The sequence below is a fragment of the Manis javanica genome, chromosome 14 (assembly GCF_040802235.1).
Source record: "Manis javanica isolate MJ-LG chromosome 14, MJ_LKY, whole genome shotgun sequence".
NCBI lineage: Eukaryota > Metazoa > Chordata > Mammalia > Pholidota > Manidae > Manis > Manis javanica.
Genome location: NC_133169.1, coordinates 32,463,755 through 32,488,159, shown reverse-complemented (window position 1 = coordinate 32,488,159; position 24,405 = coordinate 32,463,755). Strand labels below are relative to the sequence as shown.

Sequence of the window (24,405 nt, the reverse complement as noted above, 5' to 3'; positions counted from 1 at the left end):
TTCAAAATGCTTTCCTACATACAAATGCCCCACAATGCCTCGTTGATGGATTCAGTCTATAATTATCATTTGACTGACAGGAAAATAAGTTTTCACCAATTCCAAAAATGAATACTTCACATTTTTCTGATTTGCTGCCCTGCCTTAAAGACCCCATTTAAAGTATTGTTATGAAATGAGCAATAATTTTTCATCAACCATTTCCTTGACTTTCCTTTGCCTCCTATGTGATATTTGGTTTTTTTGTACACACCACTTTTAAGTAAAATATAACCCAGTTTGAATATTAATGCCCTACTGCTATTCCTTAGGTTTTTAGTCTCAAAACAATACAAATCTCCAAGGTGGTTTTAGTCCAAACACATAAAATTAACTTGAATTAAGTAGAACCACAAAGTCAGTGATCTGAAATCTCACATTACTTTCTGGTTATTCATTGCATTAAAAATATTCTCTGCAGGTAGTAAGTTTCCTCCCTCAGGAGATCTTTTTATAAAATATCATTCTATTCACCTACTGCTCCTTTGCAGACACACAAGTCCTGTGGGCACTGTCTGGGCCTGTGCTCCTCTTTGAAGAGAGCTCTCACTGACATAACCAAGATGGACCAACTGTGAAGGCTTTCTTTTTGACAGTTATTGGAGCTTGAAATGGGAGAGAAGAATCTGAAAGAAATGTTTTCAGATATGGACACAAGGAGCTTTCTTCTCCCTTGTATCCCACACTCCTATACATGCATTTCTCTCCATTGTGAACTATTGCAGACTAAACTATTAAACACTTGGCTAACAGTATTGATGTTCTTGCTTCATCAAAACAAATCCCAGGGTACACAGTCAGTCAATAGCAAGCATTTTCTGAAGGTATCACTATAAATAAATTGGAACCAGGTGCAGACACAACCCTTTATGTACTGACTCTAATTATTGTTCTTTTGATAAAACAGGTTTTAGTCCTTAAGGGAGAGAGGGTTTAACTGGTCATTCTGCCTCTTACTGTTCCTTGCAGTTTTTACCTTCACTAGGATTTTGCCTTTCAAACTTTGAGGGCTTGGCAGCTGCTTGGTCTCTCCTGTGTCTGCAGATGACATGTCCAGCTTGTCTCAAAATATTCCTTTCAGGTACTGCGCTATCTTCCTTTGCTGCTGGATGTTGCAGTAATTAACGATAGACAGAATGACCAGGAACCTGTGAGGACAGCAACAGTCTACAGGCAGCGGGGACAGGCAACCCAAAGGCATTTTTAGAAACCATGGTGTATTCACTATATTATTACAATCCTGGTGACGGTATTTGTGAGAGGGGTGTTGATTAAAATGCTTCCAAAATGAGGTAAATTAGATGTATTTTTTTTAAAACCCTCTGACCAAGTGTACTTTGCCAGGCATAATGTCTGAACAAAATACCCATTCACATGGGATAACTTAGTCTAATATTTTGTATCACACAGAAAAATAGTACATACATTAAGTCCCTTAAAAAGAAAAAACAGAAAAAAATTTGAGATCAGCCTAAAGAAAGAACATGCAGATAAATGAAATTTTATGTTCTTTTTTCTAAAGTCTAGAAACATCTGAGAGACTACTGAATGTCATTAAATATAGATATTTAATCTAAAAACATATAATCAATACCCAATTGAAAATTACTGTTGAGAATAAAATACCATAATGAAATTTTGTGTTTTATAAGCATTCTATGTCAGGCATGTCAAAATCATTTGTATAGAATCATATACTAGTCTTCACCTTCAGAAAGGAAAGGAAAAAAGGTGATCATTCATTCTCTGCAGCCATCAGGCTCCTGCACAGACTGGGAGGCCCCAGCAGAGGGATTGTCAGACAGCCCAAGCAGTTGGTGGGGAGGCAGAGAGGGAGACAGGGCTGATGACCTTGTTTCACTGCTTAATTGAGGTTTATTTTTATTTTTTCTCTGTTACATCATCACATATCTTCTGCAATAATAGGCAACATACTTTTTCTAGAGTATACATACCAACATTTAAATTGCCTGATGTATTTGTGTGGAGAAAAAATTTTACCTCTGGGCTTATATGACACACCCAAGCTCCAAAATATGGACTGTGACCTCCTGAAATTATATTCTACCCTCATTGGTAAAAGCTGATGCCAAAGGTAATATAAAAGATGAGCCCTTGTGACTGAAGGTGTTTGGGTAATCTGCCTATAATCTGTTTTCTCTTGTGTCCTCACATATTTCACCCCAGGGTATTAGAGAGAAAAATAACAAACTAGCAACCCTAGTTGTCTATGCAATCACATCAGGGAGCTCGAGCAATTATTTTTTAAATTGTCAATCTGTTTATAAAAAGCTTATTAGTGCCTAATGATGCTTAGTATAAAGCAGTGCTTCTCAACAGCGGTGGGGGGGCAGGCAGGGAGATGGTGCAGGACCCCTCCCAAAGGACACTTGTCAATGTCTGAAGACACATTTTTTGGTGGGCACAGTATGAGGGACTGCTACTGACAGTTAGTGGGTAGAAGTTGTAGAAGTCAAGAATGTTGTTCATCCATCTGACAATGTGCAAGATAGTTCCCCACAAGGAATTACCTGGTCCAAAATGTCAACAGTGTTAAGGTTGAGAAACCCTGCTGCTAAGATGCAACTAAAACTTAAGGAAGAAAGGAAAAAGACTGAACTTTAGAAATGTGCTAAACAAGTGTACTGTTTTAATTTGAAGTGCTTTCCTCCTAAGGATTTCCAAATTTGAAATAAGCATTGTTGAGTCACCAGAGAATCTTTTAAGGTATATACGTAGCAGGTCTTCTCAACACCCCACTTTGCATATTGGAAAACAAAGGCAAAATCTTGGCTAAGACTAGTAGCAATCGATCAGGGTAGAAAAGACCCATCAGAATTTAGCACCTGAGATTCTTCCACACAGAAGACACTACAAACTAAACGTGCCATGCAGCAAGAGTCTCGTGCTAAGAACAGTATGTTAACCTCATGATTAATTAGAAGACCAAATATTAGAATTTTTAAAGGCTACTAAATTCTATATAATTTATTTATGCAATTGCAATTTAAATTTGCTTCTTTTAGTTCAAAACACCTTTCTTGGAGATTTCAGGCACTTGCTAGACAATAAAGAATGAATAACACATAACCCCATATTTTCAATGAGTTCGTGGTTTTAAAGACTTAAAAGAAGGCAAGTAACCAACAAGTTGTGAGAGGGTGCTGTATGATTTGATAGAAATATGCTAAGGGTGCTAAGAACAGAGAAAAGGAGAATTTACATCAGCTTGGAGTGTCAGTACATTTGCCAACAGTCCTTAAGCAGTCTTACAGGATGAGCAAGAATCAGATGGGTGGAGTAGTGGGGAAGGGTGTTGCAGCCAGAGAGAACTTCATATGTGAGGGCAGGAGGTGATGAAGGAACTGGAATCACTGGGGAATCCAGAAGACATCCAATGAAAGGAGAAGCCTAAGTCTCTGAGGAGCAGTGGCTGAAGACAGCATGGAAGAGAAGGAGGGACCAGGCCTTGACCGGCATGGAAGACACAACTATATACTACAGGGAGCTTTTGAAGGACTTTAAGACAAGAATTACACTGTACTTATATTTACAGACAGAAAAAAAATGTACCATTGTGGAAGACGAACAAATGGGAAATGAAAATGAAGAGAAGGCAGTGGAGACAAAAGACAATTGAAGAAGTAGAATTGACTAGAACTGGCTGAATCCATAAAGACTTCCAGTTTCAGGCTGAAGCCCCTGGTAGACAGTGCTACCCTTAACTAAGAGGAGACAGATCAAGAAGAAGTTTGGCAGGATGAGGTGCTGAGCTCAGTCTGGGATGTAAGTCCCAGGATGGTAGGAGCCACACCTTTTGTTCAGTGCTGTGGCTCCTGGCACCTATTACAGCATGCCTGGCTTACAGTGGGCATGAATAAATACCTAAATAAATGATGACATTTGTTGATTTTGAAGTACCTCTGAGATATTCAGATGCATTTCTACTGAGAATTTTTCTGTATAGCTCTGAAACTTAGTTCTGGACACATAATTAGACAAATAACCAAGAAGTAGACCAAGAGCAATAACTTAGAAAATAGTGACTACTACAGGAGTAAGAAAATGGTATAGAAGACCAGAGGTCAGAAAAGGTGAGAAGCAATAATAGCAATAGAGGAGAAAAAGTTCTAATAAAATTCCCTCCCAAAAAAAGTATTGAGGAGAAAATAGTCATCATTATCAAATGCCAAGGAGAGGTCATGTAGCACAAGGTCACTAGACATTTCAATATATACATGACATCCAGCAATTCTGGAAACCTACATATTATTTTACTGTATTGTAATACAATAGCAATAAACTATTATATATAGTGACCTGTATTTCCAGACTTCATGTACACACTGTATATGCCCGGGTTGGAAATTTTAAGGCCACTCGTTGCAAGAACATGCTTTGAGGAAGCAACATCTTAAGAGGGAATAGGGTAAGGAATAAATGGATCATGGGAAGGTACAAACATGGAGCTCATATTATTTTCTCACAGTGTTTTGTTGGAAAGGAAGGAAAGAACTAGGATAGCAGAAAGGGCGATGCAGACTCCAAGGATAAATGGCTGGTTCTGTAGCCATGTCACACCAGCTGTTGCTCTGTGTGCTGGCTTCGCTCCCGGATGTTGCTATACTTACTCATTCTTCACAAAGGCATGCTTGTTGATGGTCCACATCAACATATTCCACAACATTTCTGAAGAGAATTTCTGAAGTGAGCGTATAGCCATGGTGTACCACTGGCTCTCCATCTGGGCCATCCCAGCAGTCAACTGCCAAAAACAGAACTTCACATCAACAACCCAAACCTTCTGGTGTTCACTAATACTTCTGGAAATATCAGACAAATACTTTGTTTATTATTTGAGATTATATGTATTATGATCATGACAAAGATGACAAAGAGAAATGTGTGTTCTGGCATACTTATCACAATAAGGGAATAAAGATCATAAATGATTGGTTTATGAGCATTTACAGTTAACAAAGATTTCATATTCATAAGTAGCCTAGCACTTATGGAGAACTATCATTAAAACAGATCTAAATCCAATTAAGTGTACCCAAGAATAGAGACATTTCTTAATGTATTGTTTATCTAATTTCAGTTCTTCAGTTTACTAAGGCCTTTTAGTGTTTCACAGTGGCCTGCTCAACTCAATAACAGGGTCTTTCATTACTGTTCACTTAAACTTATTATGTTTCCATTAGATTTATTTCCATTTTATTAATTCCACAATAGTTATAAAATAAAATTGCCTTTCTAGGTTCAAATCCTGAGGCCCTGCCAACATTTATGTGAATACGGGCAAATTTTAAAAGCCCTGCTTTCCCCATCTATAAAAGGGAAATAATGGTAGCACTTGCATCATAATTTTGAGTGTTGTACACATAAAATATACATAAAACTGCTCACAATACCACCTGACAGAGTCACTATTCTTATTATTGAAGATACTAATATCACTCTGTGTACAGACACCCTCATTGGCTTTCCGCCAGAGAAAACAGCTTCCTCGACGTCCTCCCTCACTTAAGTTTGCCTTCCCTGTTTTACGCTCTGCCACTTAGACTAATTTCTCAAAACACCATTTTCACGATGTTGTTCCTTTGCTCAAAAGCCTACTCTGTGCATAACCAGCATCCAACACATACACAGTATGTAGTAAACAGCTATGTGCTAAATTTATTAATGAATATCCTACAGTAGCTCCTGCCTGTGTAACCCAAGGTCTCCTTTGCTTGTGCTAGAGACCGGCTACTGTTCACTAAGCCTGTACTCTCTTTTGCCTCAGCACACATCTGGACAACATTGCCCAGCCTCCCCTTGCCATAGGATGTGGCCACTGCATGTATGCAAAAATGATGTGGATTACTTCTAGGTCTGGTGTATAAAAACCTGTCCTACACAGTCACCCATACTCTCTCCTTTTCTGTGACTTTAAAAGGCATATACTGAAGGTGGCATGGCCACAAGATAGAGGAGCCTGGACCTCTCAATCACTGCTTGAAAGACTCATCCATTAGGAACACCTATTTTGGATTTTATTTAAGCAAGAAAGAAATCTGAGTTGTTTTAGGACTTTGAGATTCCAGGTTTAACTGTGAAAGGAACTGGTGTTGCCTGACTTATTTTCCTAGCTCCTGTCTGACCAATCAACCTTATTTTCTCCTACACACATTTTTGTTCTCCTAGTTTGGCAAGTTTTCCCACTTACAACCCACTCCTTTGCTTCTTCCATTTAAGATCAATTGAAATGTTTCCTTTCACATTGCTTATCTAAATAGAGAGTGACCCATAAATGAGAATCATGTCTACAAATGCCACCCCAGCTGAGAGTAAAGAATGGGTTGGAATGAAGTTAAGAATGAAAAGAGTAGGCTTTTGTGGCCATTCAACAGCCATGGTCCCAGGGAAATACCCACTGCTAACGTGTAATGCTGCCTGCTGGCATCATTGAAACAGATGGGCTATTTCTCTTCAAAAGGTCATGTTTTATGTAAGATCTCTACACATTACATGAAAACTCATGCTTTGTCACCCCAGAACAGTAAATTATTAGACTGTTAGTTCAAAATCTCCATGATTATGTAATTAAGTCATTAAGACTAAAGATTAAGTCACTGGGGAATTCCCATTATTTAACAGTGCTGACTTTCAGAATGGCTCAGGAAGAGTATCTCTCTCCTGCTCTTTTAGCATGCTAACATTTCTTCCTGAATGTTGTAGATCCTTTCCCAAGCCTCCAGAGTAAATGTCAACAAATAAATTCATAAAGTAACACTTGGTAGCAGATACTTTGGCCAATTTCACAAAATCTTTCTAAATTTCTTAAGATTTGGGGCTTTCTATGCTTCCTTTAAATATAACTGAATAGTAAGCAGGCTAATGAGAGGTGGAACCCAAGTTAGATTTTGAAATGGGGACCATAATGTTCCTGCAATAAGAATGAACTTCACTGCCTACAACTACTTGAGCCCTACAGCACATGTGTCTCCTGGAATATATTTTTAAAACTTTCTATCTAAAAAATTAACCACAAAAAAAAACATATTTTCAGATCATTTCACTGGTTCTGACTTTTTTTTCCTAATTAAAAATTGAGAACTTGACTCAGTGTTTCCTGTGACCTGTCTTTATAGATCTGTTCTTACACTTAAATGGTCATAAATGTTATACTGCTTGTATTTCCACATATGCAATAAACCCAAATATTCCCTGATCTTGTGTTCCTAATATTCTGATCCATTGTGATCAAAATTTTGGGGTAGGAGATCCTCATTAAAACTCAAGTTTAGGGCACCTGAATCCTGCTAATAGAAAATTCACACTGAACCCTCAGAAACACTACTTTTCTGGCAGAGAAGTTATTAAAACACTAGACCAGACATTAATCCTGTTTAAATCAGCCAAAAATCTTAATAAAACCACTAATTTGAAGATTTACCAGATGCTGAAGAATGTCAATATAAATGGGCCAACTGTCTTTTTTTCCAGTCACAAGAGTAGCAAAAGCATTAACAATAATAAAAAAGAAAAAGTAGCTGCTGAAAGAGGTAGCACTTAGCATGCACTCACAATGTACTATTCACAATACTTGGCATGACTGTAGTCACTGAATAATCAAACCCACCCTATAAGCAAGCACTGCGATCTCTTCTTACAGTAGAGGACACTGAGGCATAAACTAACTTCCATGAGGTCACACAACCAAGAAGTGATGGAGATTCCTGCACCCACACTGAACTACTTCCCGAGGCTCAGGAGTCACTTTGGATCTAAAATGACAGCATTCTTCGGTACAAAGAAAATGAAGGGGAGAAAAAGCTTCTTGGGGTAGATTGCAGACTCTTCCATGTTCTCTCCACCATCACATTATTTTTTCTACTGCAACTTTCAGTTTTTGTTCCCGTCAACAAATGAAACAACAAGTGAAAGCAAGCTGTGAAGTGGGGTGGGTGGCTATGTGGTCCAGGAATTAGCCATTCTTCTGTTTGCTTCAGCTGCAGCTCTCACAGCTGGTACACCCAGTGACCTTTGATTGTGGATATCTTCACAAAACATTAGAGTCAGTTTTTGGTGTGTGGCAGTCTCCAGCCAGCTGAGTACACGCTAGACACAGAGTAAATGCTTGGTGTCTGATTGGTAGGCCAGGCTTACATGGAAACTAAAATGACCCTGAGCAGCTTGAGTGTACCTTTCATTCTATGGTCTGCAGCTGTATCATTCATATACTGATTTTTTCACCCCAAATTATCTAACTTATTTCATAACTATTTACTTATTTTGCTTATCAGTTATATAATTCCCTATCAATACATTCTAGAACATGGCTGCACTTCCTAAAACATATTCATTACAACCTGTCTACAACTTTGAGATAAAACTTCATCTTTACCAGCAAGGGCACCATCACTTTCATCAAAAGAAGCCTAAGGGACTCCACTCTGGGATGACTTCCTGTTTTAAAGTGACATTCAGTCCAGTGGCAACAGGAGGGTGCAATGCACTTCCCAATCAAAGGTCACAGAACCCCCTACCCTCAGGCAGGAAAGACTATCAGGGCATGAGGGGCAGAGCAATAGCAGGTCACAGCATGCTTTGTGCTCTACAACCCAGGCTCTGAGGAGTGCTCACGCACACAACTCCATCATACACAACAGTCATAATTACGCAGCAGATAATTGGCCAAAACATCAACAAAGAAATCAACCAAGTATGATCAGCTATTAGGGCTTTTCCCATTAATATTTCTGGCCACCTGTTCCGTTGTCAACTGTCTGTACACAAATGGAACAGATACAAAAGAAATTTTTTTAATGCATAAGAATATCCTTCCTTTAACTTAGATTTTTCTACAATTTGTGTAGTAAGGGTTAAGAGAACCTGTATTTACCAAATATGAACTAACTAACCTTAGTTTAGCTCACCAAATTTTATTTGACGGGAATATAGCCTAAGAATCACTCATCTAAAGACCCTCTTATCCCTTGTGATTAATCTTACAATTTATTCTAAGTAACAATCTACCTCCCTTGCTAGGTAAGAGAATTTTGCCTTTTCCCAAAACTCTCTTAAGAATAAATTTATGTTTGGGCTTTTTAAATAAGCAGGGAATTAGAACTCACTGTAGAACTGAGACCAAAACATCCCTATTTTCTGGTTCAGAGAGATAAGGCTTTGGGAAACAAGCAAAAAAAAAAATCCATAACCATGATAATTAGCTAACCCAATTACAAAGTACAGAATAGGATGCACACATATTCTCTGTTCATTTTGGAAGGTGTCAAACACTTGCACAAAGACAGGAAATTCTTTGGAGAACCACTCATATACAGGAACTGTATAGTCTTTGAATTTCTGTGCACTAAAGAAAACAAATTCTCCTGGTAAAATGGTTCTCACACATTGGGACCATAGAAATCTTTTCATCCAGGGAAATATACATTTTGGCTTTATTTTGTTATGTGTTTCCCTAAAAATAATGGCCCATGTGATCAGAATCACATACTTGCAAGTTCTATTTGTTATTAACAGCAAGGGTGGATGTAGTAGTCAACAATCTACACAAGAAGCAAAGAGTATGAGATGACTTGGTTTTCTCTTTCACCTCTGGCAGATACCACTCATTGCTTCTACAAGCACATTGTGGCCATGTGCCTAATGTAAAAGTATTTCCCAGTCTCCTTTGCACACATGAGGGGTCATGTGACTAAGTTCTGGCCAGTGTGATATAAGTACAAGTTCATGAGTGGCTTTCTATGAAAGTTTTTCTAAAAGGGGGCTGATTCAATTAACAGGTGCCCTTTTGTTCTTGACCCTTCCTGCTATCTCAATGCAGATTTTATGGCTGGAGCAGCCATCTTGCATGCACAAAGCCTCCTTGAACAAGAAGCTCTCTTACACCACCATCCTTCTCCCTTCTATAACACAGCTTTATAATTACAAAAGTCTTAACAGTGGTTCAGCTGAAAGATAAAAGATTCCTGAGACCTGGAAAGTCCCAGAATTGCCACAATAGTTCTGGACTAAGCATCCTCAGAATTTTTCATGTAGGAAAATGAATTCTTACCTTGTTTTAAGATACTGTTATTTAGAATTCATATTTTGTATACCAGCATCTAATCCTGAAATGATACCTATGGGAGCCAGCCTCCAAGAGAGTCCACCCTGCCAGATAGTCAAGATGGCCTTGACTCCTGGTATTTATCTTTTTGTATAGCCTCCTCCCACAATGAATCAGGCAGTCCACAGAGTATATTAGATATGACAGTGTGACTTCGGAGGCTAGGTCGTAAAGGGCCTTGCATCTTCCAACTTGGTTTCTTGGATCATACCCCTCTGGGGTTAGCTAGTCATCAATTCATGAAGACACTCAAGCAGCCCTGTGGAGATACTCACATGAAGGGGTACTGAGGCCTCCCACCAGCAACAACTTGAAAGCCACATGAATAAAAATCCTCTAACCCCAGTCAAACCTTCAGAAGACTGCAGTCTCAGCTGGTATCTGACTTTACTCTCTTGAGACACCCCAAGCCAGAACCACCCAGCCAAGACATTGCTGAATTCCTGACAGAGAAACTGTGAAATGTAAAAATAAACTGTGAAATTCATTTGGGGGTAATTTGTTATCAACAATAGATAATGAAGTGTCTGTGTGTCTACTGGCATTCATTCTTCGGAATGGCCTGGCACTGTGATACAACTACCATGGAATTAATCTTGAAGTGCTCAAAATCATTCCATTAGTTATATTCTGCATTACCATTTCATTAGACTTGCCAACATGCCTGCCGCCTGATAGCATGTAAGTTCCATGATGACAGTATTAATGTCTGGTTTTGCTCACCATTGCATTACCCCATGTATACAACAGTACTTGTCAAGGAAGACATGTTTGGTGAGTACTTATTGAAAAATGAATAAATATATGAATGAAGAAGGAAGAAATAAATGGAATTCAGATACTAAGATCTATTTAAGTAAGGGATTTTTATTTTCTTCTACTTTTGTTAGCCAGTCCTGCCCATCCAGTAGCATGTTGTACCTAGAAGATCCTGCCAGTTTCTGATTGTTACAAGGCCCAGAAAAGTAACTTGAGGTCACATAGTGCATTGGTTTCCATTGTTGGAGTACGTTTTTTGATTTGCGGTTCAAAGAAAAAACAGAGTCACTGCAATGAAAAAATCAATAATGATGTTAACAGGCCTAATCACAGAGGTAACACCTAGTAACACAAGAGGAGACAAACACAAAGCTATGGGAAGATCAAGGGACATGCGGGGTGGGGTTACACGGTCCTGCTTTCCAAAGTCAGAGCCCTAATCATTTTCTATCTGTGGTCTCCGGGGCCCATAACTATTCAATACCCAATTTGAGAAACACTGGAAGTGAATCTAAAAGTCTAAAAACACTGATTCCAAAAAATATGCAATAGAAGGAACATTTTTTTTGAGGAAACCAAGGATAAGAATTTATAAGAAAGGAAATTCAAAGCTTGACTTTATTCTAAATCATGTTTAGTTTATTCTTTCTTTACGTGTTCAATTACTATTGCTGGATTGGAACAACAGAAAATGTTCACTTCCTAATATTCCCCTCTTTCATTGTTAGGACAGGCTACTTCTTTGAAAAATCAGACCCAAAGCAGTATGGTGGCTGCAACATACAGCCAGTGGAACTCCTATAAAAGCTTCTGTCTGAACAGAAATTGGCAAACAAGGGGATAAGGCAAAATACCCTTTTCACTTATCCTCAGTGAAGTATGGCTATTTCAAAAGTACAGGGCCCCAGACTGTAAAGGAAAGTGATAAAATAAGAATCCCTTTTATCTACATAGCACTTCATAATTTTCAAAGTCCTCTCTCCTACATGATCTCACCTTGCCCACAGCAGCCCTGTTAAGACAGAATGGGAAGGAAATGCTGAGACCTTTTCCCTTTAAAGTCCCAAATCCTTATGTCCAATTGCTGTCCGACATTTCAAGCCAGATATCCCAGTACCACAACACTTCAAGTGTAAAATCAAAGTCTCCATCAGCCCCACTGTTTCAAGTGCCCCTGGGATTCAATTTAAAATCCTGTTATGTATGGCAAGATACAAAGACACAGAAATGACCATAATAAGGAAGACATTTCATGTGTCCTGTTCCTAAGAACCAGAAGGCACTGAGCTGCAGGCAGGACACACAGGGAAGTGGCTGGGTCCACCTGGAGGCAGAGGGATGGGCTTGCGGTGGAGGGGAAGGTAGGCAAGAGCTTTTACTGTATTTCCACATGAAGGAACAGGCAGGGCAGGGCAAGCAGTCTTGGGGTTGGCTAGCTGGGGTGATTTTAGCAGGCTCTGGGGCTCAGAGGCTATTCCCAGTCACCTGGTGCCTGGTCTTGGGGTGATTAGGGCAGGTAAAAAGTGACCTGGTGGAACAGATGGGTGAAGGAGCCAAGTGCATATGGGGACTCTGGGTGGGCTGGTTTGTATATGAAAACTGCCCTCCCGGGTGGGGGGTCAACTATTTCTAGGAATTAGCTGACCCGGGCAGGGCAGTCCTCCAGGGTCCAGGAAGGCCCCAAGTATGAAAGCACCAGAACCCAGAAAATCAAATAAATGGATGACATACAAAAGAAATGGTTAACATAGCAGCCTGCATATTGTCCTTCCTCCTGGTCTCACTCTCATGAATGGGTGGCATCACCAACCTCCACTGGCTGCAGCCACCTCGTCACCACCAGCTCTTCCATTCTCCTACACTGCACACCCTCACTGCCCCCTCCTGGATGCCTCCCCTCTCTGCCCTCACTGCCCAGCCCTCACCTCTAACCCTGGCTCTCACAGCAATCTTTCAGATGACATCCTGGAGGCTAGCTGGCCTCACAGACCCACCTCACCCTCTCCCCTTCTCCACACTGACAACAGTAGCACCCTTTGCAATGTGCACCTCTAACCTCCCAAATCACATGCTCAACTCCTTTAAAGATTTTTGTTTTACCCTTTAAAAGTGTAAGAAATTGTATCTTCAGTTCCTTGAGTCCCCAAATACCACAAAGTAAAACTGGCCTTTAGGACCAGCCCTTTTTCTGTCCAAATGACTGAAGGGTAAAGTCACCCCAATTTGGAAAACATAGGCACAAACAGAGAACCTAAAGCAAGTCCCTCTGGAGCAGTCCCCCTAATCAGCCAGCCTCATTTCCTGCATGACCTTTCTCCTGCCCCAAACTCACGCCCTTTGATATGACACTAACTCTGAAAACATAAACCCAGGAACCAACACACTGTGCCTCTGATAGTCTTTGACTCAGTTTTGGCGGGCTGGCTTTTGATAAAGGCCTTAATGGAGAAATGAAGGACAGAAGACATTATGATACATACCTGCGGTGGTTTTAAAATATATCCACAAAAGTCTTTGACACTCCTGTCATGGAGACATAAGTCCAATTCCCCATCTCTTGGATATGGGCTAACCTTAGTGACTCATATTTCACAAACAGAATGCTTCATCAGAACAAATACTGATATACAGCTGAGACTTCCTGCAGCTGTGCAAAATTAACCATCACCTTCATTGTTCATCTCCAACTCTCCTCCCAGAGAGTGAAACAATTCTGTATAAATACAGTGTCATGCAGGGCCAACCACATTTGCTTTTCCTATTTGGCAGGCTAGAATGTAAAAGCTTAGCTAATAGAAAATGCATGCATTCTTAACCTGATAGTCAATAAGGAAAATGGATGTTCTCTCTCACCCAGTGTAACAAGCATTTGTACTCCTAACAATTTAAATAACTCCCTACATACACTTTAACATTCCCAAGATGAAAGATGCTTGACCACTTCATTCAAAAGTACTTTAATAAGTATGTTCCTGAGGATAGCACTAACAAGCCAAGGCACATTTTCCTAAATCCCTTTCTCCCAAACTTGCAGAAACTTTTAGATACATCAAAGGACATAATTAACAGGAAATTGTATTTCTTTTTCAGACAAACAAAGCAGCCAATTTAGATTAGAGAGAAATAAAGATGTACATATAGCTTTAGGAAAAAACTGCAGTGCAAAGACTCCTGGTAAAACAATGCCCACATAGTTTTTGACATAGAAAGCTTTCAATTGATGACTAGCAAGCACTTCAATTTATCCTGAACCCTCACTCTAAGGCTTAACAGAATTTCAGAAGTCTTTAAAAAATAAAGTTGTTTTAAAAATCTTAAGCCCTGAGATAAGAGAAAAAGAAATAGTTGTCTGAAGATAAGAAAGAGTAAACATCGCTCTTTTATCCATTCAGCAAGTAGATTTTAAGCAACTATGGCCATCTAATTGAGTACTGTAAGAATTTCTAAGACTATCACAAAGCTAGAGTCTTATGAAATCCTGGGAATTTAACCTGTTCTCTTCCATTTCCTTGGTATTGACTTTCTTCATTCTACGTAGCAGAGGAATTTTGGCAGGACTCTGGGAAGAAGCAATTTGTATCTTCAGCCTGCAAAGCTTACCAGAAGGCAATAAAAGAGAAATAGAGTAGATGTTTTCAAACTGAAAGATCAGAAGACTTGGAAATTTGACCTTGGATCAAATGAGAGAAATAACATGATTTAATCAATGACACAGTCATCTTAAGGTCCCCAACGCTAGAAGTAGCATCCATAGGTCAAAGCTCAGGAGACTGTATCCATAGGGTCATAGCTCAGGAATTTAAATTCTTCCCCTCTTATACTCATCAAGTCAATAAAGAAATAAAAACAGGATGAAGGCCATACCCATAATATGTTGGTTGCCTCAAAAGGAAAAAAGTCATAAGAAGGCAGTTTTAGGGTAGGTAGGACCACTTATAGCCTCAGTATGATTACCGGCCTCCACCTTGGTCCCCACAAAAGGAGGCTCCTCCTTTGCAAAGGCCTCAATTCCCCAGCAAATGTCCAGCTGAGCAGGAGAAAGGCCTGGTCATGTTTAAATTTTCCAAAGTGCCACAGTTATTTAGTCATCAATTCTACCTTTCAGCAAATAGTGTACAAGATGTATTTCTGGGAGCTAATGCTCAACAGGACAGAGAGCAGGACAGAATGCCTGTTCTCATTAAACTAGAGTGAGTGACAATTTACAACAAATGAGACAATAAAGGATTTTATAACATGTGTCCAAAGTGCTGAAAAAGAGCAGGATAGAGAGACAAAGCAAATTACAGGAGACCTAATAGAGTCTGGGCAGCCAGGAAAGGCTTCTCTGAAGAGGTGGCTTTTAATATGAGCTCAGGCTAAGCAGCAATTAAACAAGAAAAGGGCAGGTGGGAGATCATGACAAGGGATGGGCAGGTACAGGAGCACGGTGACGAGGTGGGAGGTGAAGCAGGGCCAGCCTCCTAGGGCCTCAGGCACACTAGAGATCTTGGTGTTCATACTAAAATAAACATGAATCCACTGAAGGCTTTTAAGCAGGGAAGTGGCAGAATAAAATTGGCCTTTTCTTAAGATGAGCCTGACTGTGGCTTGGAGGATAATTTCGGAGCACAAGGGTAGGCCCGAGAGTTCAACAAGAGAGACCCAAGTGCACAACGAGAGTCTCAGAAAAGGACAGAACTGAGACATGCAGGCTCATGATTTGGGGTCTTCACATATTTGTTTACCACCGACTTAGAGATACATCCGAAACTGCTTGAGAAATGGGAGGCAAAGAGGCCTCTCCTCCACTGCTCTGTGGAAATCTGGTTGGCCCCCAAGTAATGTCCTGATCAACAGAACAAACCATGTCACTCAGCAGACCTAGTCCTCACAAGTAGGCCTGGGGACCTGCCAAGCAAGTACTCTCAGGCAGGACCCCCATGCGGGGGGCTGGCTGTGCAGACCACAGGGCTACAGTGCACATCCTGTACACACCCTGCTCAGAAAAGCCCCGCTCAAGGAGGTGGCAGCCACGGCTCTCCCTTCTCCACCCCAGGGACGTGCATCCAGTGTTCTCCACCCCACGGTCCTGGTCATTTTAGCACTCCGTCACCACACAGCAGCCTGGCCAGCTACTCAGCTGGCGCATCTGTAGTCCAGCTCTGATTTGGATTGGGATGACTGCAGTGGGAGTGGAGGAAAAGAGAACAATTCCAAACTCTACTAAGTAGAATTAGTAAGACTCCGAATGTGTGACACAGGGAGGCATGGGGGAGGAGAGTGTCATACTTCTGCAACTTCCTCCAGTCTTCCCCAAAGACCTGTCATATTACTAATAAAAATATGTATAGAGCCCTTTACAGCTTATACCATTTTGCTGTCATTATACCATGACTATCACAGCAGTCCTATGAGACACAAGTTTGATCCCTATTTCAGAAGTGACACTTACTAAACATCACACAGATCAGTGTACAGAGGGAAAAAAGAAGCCAGACCAAGAACTTCTTGATCTACGTCTGTGCTCCTGCTACTGAAACACACTGCCTGCAACTGACACGATCATCTACAAGTGCCACAAACAAGCACTCACTGGGTCCTCCTATGGAGAGCCTGTGGGAGGACATGACCGCTGGCAGACCTGGCAGGGGGATTCTATGGCCACGGGGCCAGAGGCCTCTCAAATCAAATGTAATTTGGAAGCCTGGAATTAGCATTACAGCACCAAAGAGAAGTATTCCTTTTATTTTTTTTAATTGAAGCATCATTGATATACAATCTTATAATGGTTTCAGAACATAGAGAATTTCTTTTAACCTGAAGAAATGGCAAAACAGATGATGAATAAATTCAGAAATGAAAAGAAAATGTGTTCATATATTTTTAACATGTGACAGACATTGCATTTGTCTCACATTCAATGAGCTATCATAAATCAAAAACAAAATATTACCTGATATGAAAATGGTTACAGGACATAGACAATATATAGAAGAGGAAATCAACAATACACATGAGAAGGTAGCAAACAATGCTGCTGATTCCAGAAGTGCAGATTAAAACATTGCTGCTACACTGTTGGCTGGATTTAAAAGGCTGACATCCAGTGTTGGCTACAGTGTGGGTAAACATGCATTCTCATAGACTATGGAATTAGTCACATCTATCCAAATTTTCCTATTCTCCAAGCCAGCAACTTCAATTCTTAGAATTCACACACTATATATACAAGGGTACAAAGGCATATGCAAATGTATGTCTGTTATAGCATGATTTTATAGCAAAAAACTTAAATATCCATCAATAGAGAGTTAGTTTCTTAAACTATGATGTAGTTGTATTGGAAACAATAGTTACTAAAAAGTAGGCAGATATTTACATTCACAAAGATATATGAACATGTATAACATAGAGAAGAAAATAAAGCAAAACCAACTAATCAGAAAGAACATATAATAATTTTTTGTATTGTTAAGATGGTATATGTTTGCATGTACATAGGGTAAAGTTAGCAAAGATATACACCAAAATGCCAATCGTGAATACCTACAAAGGGTGGAGAAGTATAGCTCAACAAAAAATTTTTATATTTCAGTTCATGTGTAGGCAAACCTTGGAGGATATCTTAAGGCTCCAGTTCCAGTATACCACAATAAAGTTAATATTAAAATAAAGCAAGTCATGAATTTTTGGTTTCCCAGTGCATATAAGTTATGTTTATACTATGCTGTAGTCTATTAAGTGTGCCATAGCGTTATGTCTTAAAAAAACAATGCTCATACCTTAATTTAAAAATGCTTCATTGCTAAAAAATGCTAACCATCATCTGAGGTTTCAGCAAGTTGCAATCTTTTGGCTGGTGGAGGGTCTTGCCTCACTGTTGATGGCTACTGACTGATCAGGTGGTGGCTGCTGACTGATCAGAGAAATGGCTTCAGCAATTTCTTACAAAAAAACAATGAAGTTTGCAACATCAGTTGATTCTTCCCATCAACTACCATTTTTCTGTAGCCTGACAGTGTTTAAAAGCATTTTTTAACCCACATTCTTTCAAAACTAAAGATAATCATCTCAAATCCTGCCACATTTTTTTGTTTTTTTTCTGATAGGGCATTTCTCATATTTATTGATCAAATGTTTGTTAACAAAAATAAAATTCTGTATAGGGGACTCAATGCACAGTCATTAATCAACCCCAAGCCTATATCTCCACAGTCTCCAATCTTCTGAAGCATAACAAACAAGCTCTTACATGGTGAACAAGGTCTTACATAGTGAATAAGTTCTTACATGGTGAACAGTGCAAGGGCAGTCATATCACAGAAACTTTTGGTTTTGATCACACATCATGAACTATAAACAATCAAGTCAGATATGATTATTCATTTGATTTTTATACATGATTTATATGTGAATCCCACATATCTCCCTTATTATTATTATTATTATTATTATTACTTTAATAAAATGCTGAAGTGGTAGGAAGATGCAAGATAAAGGTAGAAAACATAATTTAGTGCTGTAAGAGGGCAAATGTAGATGATCAGGTCTGTGCCTATAGACTAAGTATTAATCCAAGATTAAGCAACGACTCTTTCTGCACTTCTCAAATCGCACCATGTAAAAGAGCAATCTCTTCTAATATGCAGTACCTCTCTGTTTAGGTTGAACCAGGTTCTCTGGATACTCTATGTGATCAGGCTGGCTGGTGAGGGGCAGGGTGTAAGCAGCGGGAGGATGTGACTTTTCAAGATATACTTTTTGTGTCTTTTGAATTTTGTGTTATGAACATGTATAATTTCATTATTTTTTGAGGGCATCTCTCATATTTATTGATCAAATGGTTGTTAACAACAACAAAATTCTGTATAGGGGAGTCAATGCTCAATGCACAATCATTAATCCATCGCAAGCCTAATTCTCATCAGTCTCCAATCTTCTGAAGCATAAGGAACAAGTTCTTAAATGGTGAACAAATTCTTACATAGTGAATAAGTTCTTACATGGTGAACAGTACAAGGGCAGTCATCACAGAAACTTTCGGTTTTCATCACACATTATGAACTACAAACAATCAGGTCTAATACGAATATTCGTTTGATTTTAATACTTTATTTATATGTGGATCCCACATTTCTCCCTTTATTATTATTATTATTTTTATTTTTAAGAAAATGCTGAAGTGGTAGGTAGATGCAAGATAAAGGTAGAAAACATAGTTTAGTGTCGTAAGAGAGCAAATATAGATGATCAGGTGTGTGCCTGTAGACTATGTGTTAATCCAAGCTAGACAAAGTCATTAAAACGGATGCAGAAGATTTCTCTCAAAACAGGGGGGGTGAGGTTCTAAGCTTCACCACTGTTGATCCCCAATTTCTCACCTGATGGCCCCCGTGACTGTGCCTGTCTTAGGTTGTTCCTCCCTTGAGGAATCTTACCCATCTCTGGCTAACCAGTCATCTTCCAGTGCCATACAGGGAGATGTAAAGTTGGTGAGAGAGAAACCATATTGTTTGAAAAGGTTGGCTTTTTACTTCTTTGCAGATTTATGCCCTGTGGCTTCTATGCCCAGCATTTGTCTTGAGGTATCTTTACCACTTGGAGGAATTATGATACTCGGTAAATTCGATATGAGGCACGAATTCTATTTAAGGGTTGTAATTAGGAAGGAAGAAGAAAAGCTATAGAGGTAGCAGATGGAAGAAAACATGGGAGGATTGATTATTTCTTTGACATATCTTCTTGTAGAGTAACTTAAGCATGTATAGGTTTTAAACTACTAACTAAATTGCGCACACACATTAACATAATAGGAATACAGTTACATAACCAAAGCAGATCTATAATTACCATCCATCTCCAGTGAAGCCAAGAAAACCATTTAGGCACCCTAGGCATTTGTGAAAATTTGTCTATGATATGATGGATTTTGTCCAACTGTACTTGAACAGTCTGAGAGAAGTCAGACAAATTAAAGCAACCCATTTCTGGGATCTGTTCACATCCCATATGTTCTTTTAACCGTAGATAGTCTATTGTCGTAAGATTTTGGAGCGCTACAACGTGCACCCCTCCCAACTCCTGACTGAGTTCCAACAGTACAGATCCGGTCAAATTTGTTGTTTTAATGTATGCACAGGCCACTTAGATATCTCCTTCTTCATTCCAATGGCAAGTCCAGGAAACGGTGGGATGGATGCAGCTACAACTGCAGCGTCACCTGGATCTTTGTGGAGGTTTTTTGATGATCATCTTCTGGTATGACTCTTCCAGAGAGTGCTGAAGTTGGAAGTTCTTCTTCATATCGTATCTTAGTTCATTTCTGGGCAGCCAATTTAGGCTTTGATCTTCTGTATAAACACAAACAGACCCTTTGCCCACAATTTGATATGCCCTTTATACGATTGTGTAGAATTCACTGGAGGTCACCACACAGAAACTGCTTTTTTTTTTTTAAAAAAAAAGAAAGGAATATTAACAGAAGAGTGTACCTCCATAGCCAATCATCGGACACCCTTTAAGTGATCAAAATTAAGGATATTTAAAGCATGCGTTAATAGTTGATTTACCATTAGTTTTATCCTATCAAGGAATAGTCCCTTTTCTTTCATTTTTTAAAATCTTTAATCTACACTTCCATGAAGAATATTATGTTTACTAGGCTCTCCCCTATACCAGGTCCCCCCTATAAACCACTTTACAGTCACTGTCCATCAGCATAGCAAAATGTTGTAGAATAACTACTACTCTTCTCTGTGATGTACAGCCCTCCCCTTTCTCCCTCCCCTCCAATGCATACTAATCATAATACCCCCTTTCTTCTTCCCACCCCCTTATCCCTCCCTAACATACCCATGCTCCCCAGTCCCTTTCCCTCAGGTACCTGTTAGTCCATTCTTGGGTTCTGTAATTCCGCTGTTTTGTTCCTTCAGTTTTTCCTTTGTTCTTATAGTCCACAGATGAGTGAAATCATTTGGTATTTCTCTTTCTCTGCTTGCCTTATTTCACTGAGCATAATACCCTCCAGCTCCATCCATGTTGCTGTAAATGGTAGGATTTGCCCTCTTCTTATGACTGAGTAGTATTCCATTGTGTATATGTACCACATCTTCTTTATCCATTCAGCTACCGATAGACAGTTAGGTTGCTTCCAATTCTTGGCTATTGTAAATAGTGCTGTGATAAACATAGGGGTGTATCTGTCTTTCTCAAACTTGATTGCGGCGTTCTTTGGGTAAATTCATAGGATTGGAATTCCTGGTTCAAATAGTAGGTCTGTTTTGAGCATTTTGATGAACCTCCATACTGCTTTCCACAATGTTAGGACTAATTTACATTCCCACCAGCAGTGTAGGAGGGTTCCCCTTTCTCCACAGCCTCGCCAACATTTGTTGCTGTTCGTCTTTTAGATGGCAGCCATCCTTACAGGTGTGAGGTGATATCTCATTGTAGTTTTGATGTGCATTTCTCTCATAATTAGCGATGTGGAGCATATTTTCATGTGTCTGTTGGCCATCTGTATTTCTTTTTTGCAGAACTGTCTGTTCAGTTCCTCTGCCCATTTTTTAATTGGATTATTTGTTTTTTGTTTGTTGAGGCATATAAGCTCTTTATATATTTTGGACATCAAGCCTTTATCAGATCTGTCATTTACAAATATATTCTCCCATACTGTAGGGTTCCTTTTTGTTCTGTTGATGGTGTCTTTTTCTGTAGAGAAGCTTTTCAGCTTAATATAGTCACACTTGTTCATTTTTGCTGTTGTTTTCCTTGCCCAGGGAGATATGTTCAAGAAGAGGTCACTCATGTTTATGGCTACAAGTTTTTGCCTATGTTTTTTTCTAAGAGTTTTATGGTTTCATGACTTACATTCAAGTCTTTGATCCATTTTGAATTTACTTTTGTGTATGGGGTTAGACAATGGTCCAGTTTCATTCTCCTACATGTAGCTGTCCAGTTTTGCCAGCACCAGCTGTTGAAGAGACTGTCATTTCACCATTGTATGTCCATGGCTCCTTTATCAAATATTAATTGACCATATATGTTTGGGTTAATTTCTGGAGTTGCTAATCTGTTCCACTATTCTGTTGCTGTGTTCTTGTGCCAGTACCAAATTGTCTTGATTACTATGGCTTTGTAGTAGAGCTTGAAGTTGGGGAGTGAGATCCCCCCTACTTTATTCTTCTTTTTCAGGATTGCTTTGGCACTTTGGGGTCTTTGGTGTTGCTATATGAATTTTTGAATTATTTGCTCCAGTTCATTGAAGAATGTTGCTGGTAATTTGAGAGGGATTGTATCAAATCTGTATATTGCTTTGGGCAGTATGGCTATTTTGACGATATTAATTCTTCCTAGCCATGAGCGTGGGATGAGTTTCTATTTCTTAGTGTCCCCTTTAATTTCACTTAAGAGTGACTTGTAGTTTTCAGGGTATAGGTCTTTCACTTCTTTGGTTAGGTTTATTCCTAGGTATTTTATTCTTTTTGATGCAATTGTGAATGGAGTTGTTTTCCTGATTTCTCTTTCTGTTGGTTCATTGTAAGTGTATAGGAAAGCTACAGATTTCTGTGTGTTAATTTTGTATCCTGCAACTTTGCTATATTCCGATATCAGTTCTAGTAGTTTTGGAGTGGAGTCATTAGGGTTTTTTATGTACGATATCATATCATCTGCAAATAGTGACAGTTTAACTTCTTCTTTACCAATCTGGATTCCTTGTATTTATTTATTTTTTGTCTGATTGCCGTGGCTAGGACCTCTAGAACTATGTTAAATAGCAGTGTGGAGAGTGGGCATCCCTGTCTAGTTCTCAATCTCAGAGGAAATGCTTTCAGCTTCTCGCTGTTCAATATAATGTTGGCTGTGGGTTTATCATATATAGCCTTTATTATGTTGGGGTACTTTCCCTCTATGCACATTTTGTTGAGAGTTTTTATCATGAATGAATGTTGAATTTTGTCAAATGATTTTTCAGCACCTATGGAGACAATCATGTGGTTCTTGTCTTTCTTTTTGTTGATGTGGTGGATGATGTTGATGGATTTTCGAATGTTGTACCATCCTTGCATCCCTGGGATGAATCCCGCTTGGTCGTGGTGTATGATCCTTTTGATATACTGTTGAATTCTGTTGATATACTGTTGACATATTGTTGAATTCAATATTTTATTGAGTATTTTTGCATCTACATTCATCAGGGATATTGGTCTGTAATTTTCTTTTTCGGTGGGTTCTTTGCCTGGTTTTGGTATTAGGATGATGTTGGCTTCATAGAATGAGTTTGGGAGTATTCCCTCCTCTTCTATTTTTTGGAACACTTTAAGGAGAATAGGTATTATGTCTTCTCTGTGTGTCTGATAAAATTCCGAGGTAAATCCGTCCGGACCCGGGGTTTTGTTCTTGGGTAGTTTTTTGATTACTGTTTCAATTTCTTCGCTCGTAATTGGTTTGTTTAACTTTTGTGTTTCTTCCTTGGTCAGTCTTGGGAGGTTGTATTTTTCTAGGAAGTTGTCCATTTCTTCTAGGCTTTCCAGCTTGTTGGCATATAGGTTTTCAAAGTAGTCTTTAATAATTCTTTGTATTTCTGTGGGGCTGTCGTGATTTTTCCATTCTCATTTCTGATGCTGTTGATTTGTGTTGATTCCCTTTTTCTCTTAATAAGTTTGGCTAGAGGCATATCTATTTTGTTTATTTTCTCAAAGAACAAGCTCTTGGTTTCATTGATTTTTGCTATTGTTTTATTCTTCTCAATTTTGTTTATTTCTCCTGTGATCTTTATTATGTCCCTCCTTCAGCTGACGTTAGGCTTCATTTATTCTTCTTTTTCCAGTTTCAATAATTGTGATGTTAAGACTATTCATTTGGGATTGTTCTTCCTTCTGCAAGTGTGCCTGGATCGCTATATACTTTCCTCTTAAGACTGCTTTCGCTGCATCCCACAGAAGTTGGGGCTTTGTGTTTTTGTTGTCATTTGTTTTTATATATTCCTTAATTTCTATTTTGATTTGTTCATTGATCCATTGATTATTTAGAAGCATGTTGTTAAGCTTCCATGTGTTTTTGAGCCTTTTTGTTTTCTTTGTAGAATTTATTTCTAGTTTTATACCTTTGTGGTCTGAAAAATTGGTTGGTAGAATTTCAATATTTAGGAATTTACTGAGGCTCTTTTTGTGAGAAGTATGTGGTCTATTCTTAAGAATGCTCCACGTGCACTTGAGAAGAATGTATATCCTGTTGCTTTTGGATGTAGAGTTCTATAGATGTCTATTAGGTCCATCTGTTCTAGTGTGTTGTTCAGTGCCTGTGTGTCCTTACTTATTTTCTGCCTGGTGGATCTATCCTTTGGGGTGAGTGGTGTGTTGAAGTCTCCTAAAATGAATGCATGGCAGTCTATTTCCCTCTTTAGTTCTGTTAGTATTTGTTTCACAAATGCTGGTGCTCCTGTGTTGGGAGCATATATATTTAGAATGGCTATATCCTATTGTTGGACTGAGCCCTTTATCATT

The 24,405-nt window shown here is 39.1% G+C and overlaps 1 protein-coding gene across 1 annotated transcript in view; it reads right to left on the bottom strand.

Moving 5' to 3' along the window:
- LOC140846149 (1-phosphatidylinositol 4,5-bisphosphate phosphodiesterase eta-1-like) overlaps window positions 1-24,405 on the bottom strand; it is an 87,423-nt gene that overhangs the window by 1,212 nt on the left and 61,806 nt on the right. Inside the window, exons 2-3 of the mRNA XM_073221638.1 lie at window positions 4,671-4,804; window positions 1,016-1,187 (exon numbers count right to left, since the gene is read on the bottom strand). Of these exons, the coding sequence (XP_073077739.1) occupies window positions 1,103-1,187; window positions 4,671-4,804 (219 nt within the window). The 3' untranslated portion in view covers window positions 1,016-1,102. The remainder of the gene's footprint in view (window positions 1-1,015; window positions 1,188-4,670; window positions 4,805-24,405) is intronic.